The sequence below is a fragment of the Nannospalax galili genome, unplaced genomic scaffold (assembly GCF_000622305.1).
Source record: "Nannospalax galili isolate Female #2095 unplaced genomic scaffold, S.galili_v1.0 scaffold114, whole genome shotgun sequence".
In the NCBI taxonomy this organism is placed as follows: Eukaryota; Metazoa; Chordata; class Mammalia; order Rodentia; family Spalacidae; genus Nannospalax; species Nannospalax galili.
The window spans coordinates 4080208-4091079 of NW_008336930.1; the positions used below are offsets into that span (position 1 = coordinate 4080208).

At 39.6% G+C, this 10872-nt stretch overlaps 1 protein-coding gene across 2 annotated transcripts in view; it reads left to right on the forward strand.

Annotated features, from left to right (window-relative positions):
* The window catches only part of Eif4e3 (eukaryotic translation initiation factor 4E family member 3), a 52452-nt gene extending 50405 nt beyond the window's left edge, over positions 1–2047 (forward strand). For both annotated transcript variants that reach the window (XM_029562817.1, XM_008831591.3), the window contains exon 7: positions 122–2047. In XM_029562817.1, the coding sequence (XP_029418677.1) occupies positions 122–168 (47 nt within the window). In that variant the 3' untranslated portion in view covers positions 169–2047. The remainder of the gene's footprint in view (positions 1–121) is intronic.
* The last annotated feature ends 8825 nt before the right edge of the window (positions 2048–10872 follow it).

Sequence of the window (10872 nt, forward strand, 5' to 3'; positions counted from 1 at the left end):
GGTATTTGAATTCTTGCCAGCATTTGGGGAAACTAAATGAGATGCCTAGAGGAGGGTTGGCCCGTCCTTTGCTTAAAGTTTTCTTTCCTTTTTTTCTTTTTTGTTTTTTTCTGTCCTTTAGCCCATGAAGAGCATCATGCTTTTGAAGGTGGACGTGGAAAACACTAATTGCACTCTGTAAAGAATTCTTTGTCCTTTGCTGATTGGTTTTGGAAACGGTCTTAACAGGAGGGAGAGTGAAGAGAAGACTTGCCGAAGCCCGATGCTGGTCCATTTAGAGTGGGTTTCTGTCCTGGCAGACTGGGCAATTAGGACTCAAAATGGCAGGTGGGGTGGGGGGAGAGTGTGCGTTTCTACCATCATATCACTTGCTTTTTAAAAGAAAACTAATTTTTTTTAGCTTTCTAAATTCTTTGCTCCTGTTCTTTTTCGCCCCCGTAAGATTCCCTGTTCAGGCTAATTATTGTTTTCTGCACTCCCTTTCATTGAGGCACAACTGGGTTTCCCCTTCAGTAGCCCTGCTGTACCTTGTTAAGGAGAATCTGCATACACCACATCACTGCCTGGGAAGCCACACTGTGCCAGGAGTAATCCTAGCCTACAAAACCCTTTTCTGACCAATGGTTGTGACATTTGCTATGTACTATGAGCTGGGCATTATTTCTTTTGTGTGTGTCCCAGAGAAAAAGAAAAACCCTACTCACTCGTGGCACACACATTACAACTTTTTTTTAAAAAGCAGAATAAGGAAAATAATAGTTTGTTTATTTAATGTGAACACTTTAACCACAGTCGAGAATCGGGCTAAAAATCAAACTTTAGGTCTTTGGGCCAACTGTGCAAATATTTCTAGCCAGAACCTCAATCTGGTCTTTTCATTGAAAGGCTCCAGATTTGTCCTGGGAGGAAACCTGGTATTTCTGACTTAAAGAAGAGGCAATACTTGTTAATTGTATAGAATGAAGCTTCTTCCAAAGTTGGAGTGTGTTTACCCATTTAGGACTTTACAAATCAATTCTAACACCTTTTGTTAGAAGATCCTACTTTGCTGCTCATATCATATAGGTGTAGTTTCTAGAAATCAATGGCCCTCCATGGGCATCCTTCTCCCTCATTTGCACACTGTTGCAGAAAGCCAAGTCTCATTATCAAGATACACTGAACTCTTCTATTTGAACTTTGAGTGCATCCTGTTCTTATTAACTATGGGAATTATTGTTAGATATTATGCTACCAAAGACATCCTGGTTTCCATAGAAGAAAACTCTTGATGGAGGGGAGCCCTCTAAATGCTCCACTTTCCCTCCCTTGACTTTGCCCAGCCTTCTGGTACTTATATTTGAGAAAGTGCAGGCCATGTGACAATTCTTTCTCCTGTTGACTGGGGTTTAGATCCCTGGGAACTAGTACAGCTTACACACTTCTCAAGGGCAGTGCACTGGGGGTTCCGTCACACCCAGGATTTTTCATTCCTCTTGCAGTGTTGGCCAGCAGAAATGGGGCTGCTGTAAGCCTCCCACATGTGTTTATAAATAAATTCCTCATTCAGATATTTTAGGTAGACTCTCAGTAACAGCTATGTATAAGAGTCATGACCTCCACTTGGATTGCTGAGCACATCAGCCATAATAATGATCAGTCATAGCTTCAGTGATACTTTTTCCTGAACTTCAGTCTCTTCAGCAGTTTCACAAATCAAGATGTAGAATCCTTCTAGCAAAATCCCAGGACATGTTTGTCTAAATGACGTGCATTTCTCTAAATAGTCTCTAAACTTGCTTCAAAAATATTCCTCAAGGAGTTAACAATAATTCTGGACATGAATTGAAAATCCCTTTTATGATATATTTTTTCTGAAAGATTTTTTAAAAAGGATATAGTTTGACTTCATTATAATTGTCATATATATTTCCATAAGTAAATGAATTTTGAGGAATCTTTATTTTTGAACTTTATTTAAAGCATTTGTGATGACATGTTCCAAGTTTTGCATGTATGTAGCCTTTGAAGGAGAAATAAAATAAAATAAATAGGAATGTTAGGCTCATGTTAATGTTTTTGAGTTTCTATTGTTTATGATCACAAAACATGAGAAACACACAAGTAGATTTTTTGTTCTAGTGAACTCCTTCACCTGTTCTGACTCTGGAAAACACCAGCCATGAGAAGGATTTAACTTGCTTCATGTTTAGAACGTATCCTCTAAATTGCTTTGAGTGGATTCTGTCAGATTTCGCGTTGGAAATTGTTATAATTGAATATTTAGTCATAACTGACTGTGTGAACTAAGCTGATTTAATCAGTTTAAAAACCTTTCATTACCTCCTTAGATTAAAGAAGTTGATACTCTGTTAAGATAGAAGGAACTATTTGGGGGCACATGACTGTGTCAAAGCAGTTCACTCATCTTGGCCAGTGCTGCGGGAAGTGTCAGCCTCAGTAGAGTCTTGCTCCTTCAGCCAAGTCCGGCAGGTGCAGCCTTGTTTTCTCTGATAAGTGCCACACAGAAACCATGGGGCTTTCTTTCTTAAACTTCTTTAGTCTTTTAGGTAGAGCTAGGGAATCTGACTGAAACCAATATGTATTTTTTTCCCCATCCCATTCTCTCAATCATCATGTCACAGGCTGTTGCTCTACACTGGGAACGTTGCACCCACTAAATGAGAACAAATAATACCCATGAAATCATGCCTTGAAGCTTTTCCAGTGAGTTTTGTAAGCACTTCCTGAATGCTGGCTTACTCAATTTTAAGATTTCCTCTTTCACCCAACTATCTCCTAGCTCTGAAATACCATTAGAGTACTCAGCAAATGTGCAATGCTGCTGTTTAATTTATGGTTCCCTTGATGGAGAACAAACACGAAAAGAAAAACATGACTCTAGGAAAACCTAAGGTTAAGTTCACTAGACCCTCCTCAGCCCTTTCCTTGGATTATAGCTCAAGTCTACACTGTACATACAGTCACAAGACTTTGCCATTGGAAGGAACTGTAGATATATTATGTCCAGTAACACAATATACAGTGTATCAGCTGAGCCTTTATTGAACTTGTCCCTCATTGAAGACAGGTCTGGCCAGCAGGAGAGCTAGGTGTTGAAATCTGTTTGCTGCATCCCACATAGGCTGCCACTGTAGGGAAGACCTCTGTGTCTGTCACCCTAATTCCCCAATGAATTACTCTGGTAGCACTGAGCCTCTGGCCTACGCTGCTACAGATTACCACATACCCAGACATCATCTTTGTCAACAGCTGCCCATTTCCCACTCTTCTGACTGAAGGCATTGGGTTTGGGTCTAGAGATCACTGTAGTGTGCCAGGAGGTGGGTCTCTGCTGTCAGATGCTCCACTCCCAAAGGAGGCTTTGCTGCTCACACAAGAATGACAACATTTGCAGTGATCACATGGTGGCGCTGCCTTCCAGCCGACAGTTCTCGACCAGCAGCAGAACGTGTCCTGCTACATTTGTGGGACTATTTTAAGATCTCGCTGCATTCTGCTCATAGGGTTTTGCAAAACTTTGATTAGAAAGTATAAAAGCCATATTTAGTGATAGACATTTTATTCTCACCCATTTAATAAAAAATGGGCCAAAGACAGAACTCTCCAGACATGCTTTTTAAAATCTCAAATCCTAGGCGCTTGGCCATTTAAGTGGTTGTAAAGAGAAAGAGTTAACTGATGAAAGACTACAGGAAATATTGTATCAATATTTGATTAGCATGACTAAAGATGATAAAATACTAGGATTTTTTTCTTTTTAGCTGATTGTAGAACTGCTTAAAAATGTAAGTCAGCCCATCACCTTCCTTGTATTATATGAGAGTAGAGGACTGCCTGGATAGTATTTATTTCTTAGCATTGAGATCAGTTGTCTCTTACAGTAGTTAACAATTTGGTGGCTCAGACTGTGACGAGCCTAGATGAGTGGCTCAACAGTAAGTGCCACAGGTGAAGAGAAAAAAAGGAGCCAGTACAGAGAAAAACCCCTTGGAACCTGAGCTGCTGGGGAGTTAGATGGTTTCCCTTTCACCCCTCACAAGAAAAACCCAAAATAGATTGCTTACCCTACTGACGGGGCTGTCAGGGTTTGGTTTTTATTTACCTTTTTACATATGAATGAAAAAAAATAGATTGCTTACCCTACTGGCGGGGCTGTCAGGGTTTGGTTTTTATTTACCTTTTTACATATGAATGAAAATCAAGCCAATTTCTTACTTAGTTAACCTGCTGAGGCCTGAAGTCACCAACCTTCATAGTGCTGCAGCTACAAGACATTTGAAAGAACACTCAGAGACATAGAATTTGAGAGTGGAAGGGACCTTCGAGACCATCTGTAGTGCTTCTCACTGCTTAGCATGCAGAAGGACCACCGGGGTGCCCGCTTATTAGGCAGATTTCCCCAGCTGCACCCTAGAGCTCTGGGCATCTGCGTTTTGAGCTAAGCACCCTGTGACTCCGATGCTAGTGGTCTTCTGACCTCACTTTGAGAACCTCTGATCATATCCAACCTCTGCATATGACCGGTGAGGAATGCCCCCCACCTCTAAGCACTCCCAGATACCTTGACTGGAGGGTGTAACACAATCTTATGAAAGCTAGGGGAAAGTACTATTAATATAACTTGAATGGAAACTACTCGTAAATAAGAACTTTATGACTAGGACCACTGCAATCATAAGTAGCCCATCTCTGGAAGTCCATAATATAAACCTTTAATACAGAGCCATGGCTCTTCTCTTTATAAATACCATTTCATCCTGTTAAGAGAAGAGAAATTAATGTTCAGAAAAAAGTAGTTACCCCATATGTGCAGTAACTACTTTTCTATAATGTCTTATGGCATCTGGGGTTCAGCATCATTGAACAAGATTAAATGAATGTTATAGAGCTATAAAAGTGCATGTAAAATAACACAAAACTGTTCGGATGACTATCAAAGTAGCCTGGGAATGAGTTTCCACTAAAATTAATTGTCACTTTCTAAACGTAGCTTAGCCAAGCTGTTACTAAACTGGAGGGAGTCTTTAATACATAGAAGTGTCCAAAAGAAAAAAAAAAAAAAAAAGGCGTTTCCACAAACCCTGTGACCGGGAAGCAGAAGCCCTCCTGAAGTCAGTGCTTTCTTGTTCACCATTGCTGAAATTTAGAGTCTCATCATATTTGTTGTGTGTCAAATGTGCTTATTAGAATATCCAATAAACTGGCCTTTGGATATTCTATGCTCTGTGTCCTTCAGAAATCATGGGGCTGTAGGAATGTGTGTTAAATGTTTTGGTGGCTGCCTGAGGAAAAAATTGACCATTTAATGATACACAACATTTCCAATTTCTGATATTCAAGTCAGATGGTTTTGCTTGAATTTTTTTATTTTGAAAGAAGTGTTTGGGATTTTTTTTTTTAACTGGCAACTTTACATTACATAAATGAGCATGAACTCAATATGTTTCTGAGTTTCCTGTAGGAAATTAATAGTCAATTGTCTTTTTACCCGCAGAGAAGCAATTTTTACTAAAAGTATGAAGCAGTTAAAATTTTTATCATTTCATATAATGAATGAGGACTGTTAAAGATTTTAGACATTTTAATACACAAACTTTCTGTTTTCAAATAGCACTATTTTGTGAACATATATGAAATTCTCTTCAGATTTCTCAGACCTCAATCAAGTCATGGGATTTTAAACCATTGTATGTGTTTTTACACAGTGCTGATGCTGCCTTAGTATTTATTTATCCCAAGTCACCAAGCCTTGAGTGAATCCTCGGAGAACACTTACTTTCTTTGAATTATTATACAAAAGAATTTAGAATTTAAACTTCATACTTCAGCCTGAGACAGCTAGTGCTATTTATCACAAGTGTAAAATCTTATCGGTTGGCTTGAAAGCCCCTCGTTCTTTTGAGCAGTCTCACCTGCATAAATTGAACCAGGTTTACTTGCCTTGTGTTTTGGATCTACTTGTGCTCTCCTCCCAAACCCCCACCAGCCCATTTTATACCATCTGTGCCCTGTGCCGTCTGACTCCTTCACATCTGGCTACAAGCTGGTGTAATGCCCTTCCTTTTGATCTGGTTTCATCTAGTGATTTGCTCAGTATTTTTAAGGTCAGACTGAAAACTTTTCTGTTCTAGTTATTTTGGATTTTATACTGTGTGTTGTGTTTGATGTTCAGATACACGGGAAAGTTGCTTCTATAAGTCAGTGGTTTTTATTCCAGCCTTTTGCAGCAATAAGGTAAGGTAAGTTTGTTCTTTTCTTTCTTGAACATGTAGTGATTTGTATGTTTGGTGCAAATGTTTATTCATACCAAAGTCCTTGCTGTTTTTGAATTGGAGACTTTATTGCTCTGAATTTGTATTTCTTCTTTTTTCAAGATAAAAATTTTAGAGTGTGCCGAAGAGTTATTGGTATGTAAGACTTGATTTTGAGATCTTTGTTTGCCTGTTGCCACAAATTCTCACTCTGGATTTGGCTCCTTGTCTTGTAGAAATGTCCCTTTAATCTTCTAGGTTTCAATCTCATGCAGTTGTATTATCCATATTTCATAATCTTAATCTGAATTAGGTTCCAAGTTTATGTGTGATGTTTATCATAACCTTGCTTATTCTAGCACAGAACATACTGGAACGTTCTGCCAAATGGCTCAAATGCACGTGGGGCCCCTGCACTGCCTGGAACGGAGTAGGTTCTCTGTGACTTTATTTTATAGAGTGCAGTTGGGCGTAGGACTCATCAGGCATTATAGAGAGATGTCTTCATATTCAGTCCTTTTCTTTGCCTGTTGTTCAGAATAGCCTCATTTTACATTAAGTCAATTACTCTTGTTTCTGTTTTGATGCTACAGTTTGTGTGATTCAGTTGTCCCTCAGTTAACTGAGCAAAGTAAACTTGTTCTTCCTTTCTGGTTGTATAATATACCCCTTTTAGAACAAACAAAAACACCTGAGCTCTTATGTCTTCCATACACCTGCACGGTTTCCTGTCTCTCACTGTAAAAGTAAGCAGTTCAAGATTGTGTGGGATGCCCACTTAGTTTTAACACAGAGAATTTAATGAAATCTGTGCGGGGCAGGGCACAACATAGGGAAGGGTTTAAAAGTTCAGAATGCCTCCCTCTCATATTTGAGACTGATTCCTGGTATCCAGCATTCTCTGTGGACATTATCATTGGTGGGCACGGAAACAGTCTTTGGAGCACACCCTTGAGTGTTTTATTAGCACAGGCTCTGCCTTCCTACCTTACATACCATGCTTTGGAGGCCAAAATCATGCATGCCTTTCCGTTCTCAGTGAGTCGGAAAAGAAAAGTTTGTTAAGAAAAAAAAAAAGTTAAAAGTTTGTTAAGAAAACAAAACAAAGCAAAAGAAACTTTTAAACTGCTTTCACTAATGAATGTATTTTTAAAAAATTCTCTGGAATCCTGCAGGCTGATAGGTTCTTTGTTACAGGACAAAAAGAAAACAGTAGCATTTACAAGGCTCAGCAAGTTCAAATATATAACACTGAAATACATTTCTATTTCCCATCATCTGGCTAGGCTATGGTGCTGACTAGCTTATTTCTTGCCAGAGAAAATACGTTTAAATCATAAGCATATTTAACTAGCAAGCATAAATCATAAGCCTTTATAATCATAAGCATGTTGAACTCTGTGCCGTTTATACAGATGGTATGGCTGACTGTGTGCCCCTCCCCACAGTAAAGATGTGGGCAAGCTCCTACTCCTCAATTTCCTGTGTAGCACAGGAAACTGCAATCATTTGTTTTATTGCACAAATAGGATTCTATGAAGTATGGACCCAGTGCAGGTCTTGGGAAATCTTTAGCTCCTGTGAGTCTCTTTTCCTGTTGAAGAATAATGGGGACTGAGGTGGACTCCCTTTTGAAGGTGCTTCATGAAGACAGCCAAGTTATAAAGGACAAGATGGCAGTTTTTGGAATGTATCTTTTTAAAACACCAAAGTCCTCAGATCAAAATGCTAAGAGGCTTATGGGTTTTGCAGAGTAATCTCTAGAAGGTTGGCTCAACAGCAAGGCTTTCAGGTACTGCAGACAACATTCTTCTCAGAATATTTTGAAAAGTTTGTTTAGAAATGTAATGAGTAGTCAGACTCACAGTGGTGTACTTTGACTGATGTATACTTCACAGCAAAATTTTAATATCTTTGAAGCCAGCAAACCTAGTTCACATACTCACTGATCTTATGAAACATCATTAAAGAAACTCTCATTGAAAAATAATGGTACATAAAACTACATAAAACAAACATATTGTTAGTTAGCAAATTGTTATAAGGAGGTCAAGAAACAGAACTTGGCCATTTACCCTAGAAGCCTACCTCACATGTCTCCTCCCTCCTCAGTCATATAACCATCATCCTGGCCATTGGGACCCCTCACCTACACTTCCCTTCTGGTCTTCTTGTGTGGTCATCTGTTTTGCCATTATATTTGTTTGACTTATAGAAGCCCCTCAGCTTATCAACATTGGGTTCATGAGAGTTGAAAGTCCTTCAAATGACCAGTATAAAATGGTGCACTGTAAGCCCATAAATCAGTGACTGGACAAAGTTCAACATGCTTTGGCTATAATGTGACTCTGTTCATATGCTCAAAATTATAAAATCAGTGATGATAATAGTAACATGTATTGAATGACATGCCATCTAGGCATATATTACTACCCCCCACCCCCCACCCCCACACACAATACTATCATTCCCATTTTCTGTATGTGGAAATTGAAGCTAAGGGCAGTGGAAGAATTTTCCAGGGTCACACAAGTCTAGTACAGAGCTATGTCTATATAACTGTGCTGAGTTACTGTGGTTCTAGCTTGTTCTAGTACTAGGCTGCCTTGACAGAAATGGAAGATTCCAAAAGACAAGAAGTTTGAGTGTGCAAAAGAGCGATAGCTTTAAGAAAAGGGTGGAAGAGTTGCTGGCTTCATCCAATATATTCAGTTTACAGATTAGGCAGTAACTTAGAGGCATAAAGCATTTGTTTAAGGTCACACAAACAGTCTGTGGAAGAATGGCAACCAGATCCCCAAACCTCTTGATTGAAAATCGCTGCAGTGCCATACACTGGAAAAGTACACGTTTTCTAACCTGCTTCTTGCAGAAGGGCCTTGTGATCTAGTGTTGAAAATTGTTTCCTTCTAGGACCCCCTCCACACACTTATTTTCTCAGGGTTTTAATGGGGAATTAAAAACACATTTGAAGCTTGCTTTTCTGTCTCACTTATTGAGTGCCCAATCTGTAGACACACATGCCTAACACTCTTCTCTGAAGAATGTACAAGAATAACACATTTGACTGGTGTGGATGGCAGGTGAAAAAGAATTACTGGTATAGTGTGTAGGCCCTTAAACATATTCACGGCCAACTCTGGATTATCCCAGCACAGATGGATTGTACAAAACTCCCTCCTCTACTTCTTACTGGTGACCTTTAATTATTTATGTTTGTGAATGCTTCTAGCAGAGACCGGAAAGAAGAGCAGACAAGACAGGACTTCATTTCTTGACCAGAGTGTTAGTGTCCTGATAAAAGTTTCGGTGGTTTTGCCACTTAAGGCAACAGAATGGCTGGGTCTTTCTAAATTGGACCCACCTGGGATGTCCAACTTGGCCTTGGCTGTGAACAATCAGAAAGCAAACTGGCTGTAATGCAGAGAGATTATTAGGTTGAACTTCTGTTAGCAGATGCCTAGAGCAAGTTACTCAACTTCTCTGAGTCACAGGTTCCTCATCTTTAGAGGAAGAAGTCAAAGTTCCTTCAAATAGTGCAGGAAGAATGGAGCACAGCCCTTTGCACCTGGTAGAGAATCAGCAGGCTGCACTTCTCTGGGTTCATCCCCATGGCCAAGAGAGTGGCTCATAGGAGTAAACTTGCTCACTTGACACTTGAGGTATTGACCCAGCTTGCCTTGCTCAGGATACCAGGAGCCTTTAGTGACAGTACCCTGGCCAAATCTACAGGTGTCCTAACTGTTTATTATTTTCTGTGCCTCATCATGCCACACTGGGAAAAACAAATTGTACCCTTCATTGAATTCTGTATACCTGCCATCTGAGTTGATATGCTGTGAGCCAATTTAAAACCTAAATGAACTTTACAGTTAATCATTTCCCAACAATATTATTGGCATCATTTCTTGGGAATATAAAAAGGAAATTCAGTGGATGAAAATGTTTTTCCAGGCTGAACAAATTCTTGGTGAAGACCAAGTTCCATATTGTCCACTGTGGATTATAAATACCCAAACTTGTCATTAGGAGATAATTATTGGAAGCTCTCAAGAGTTTTTTTTTATCATATGTATATTACTATCATCATCATTACATGTGTATATATGTGTGGCTATGCATGCATATGTGTATATGAAGGCTGGAGGACACCCTGAGTATTGTTGCCCAGGACCCATCCACCTTGTTTTTTGAGACAGGTTCTCTCACTGGGACCTGGGGCTTGTCAATTAGGCTAGGGTGGCTGGCCAGCCAGCCATTGAGTTCCAGAGACTTGCCTGTTGCCTCCCCTGGGATTATAAGCATGTACTCCTATACCTGGCTGTTTTTGTGGGTAGTGATCAAACTCAAGTCCTGATGCTTAAATAACAAGTACTTTACTGGCTGAGCTATCTACATGCATATTATTTTAACTATTTTAATCATTGATACCTTAAAGGAAAGCTGATGGGCATTTCTATAGCTGAGACTATATGCTGTATTGACGCATTGGTTCATCACGTGATCATTGATCCACTATTGTCTGCTAGGACCTGGAGATATAGAGACAAGACCTCCTCTCTACTTCATGGAGAGCTGAGAAATATTAAAACGTAACAGCTAGACCCTAAGTAGGGCA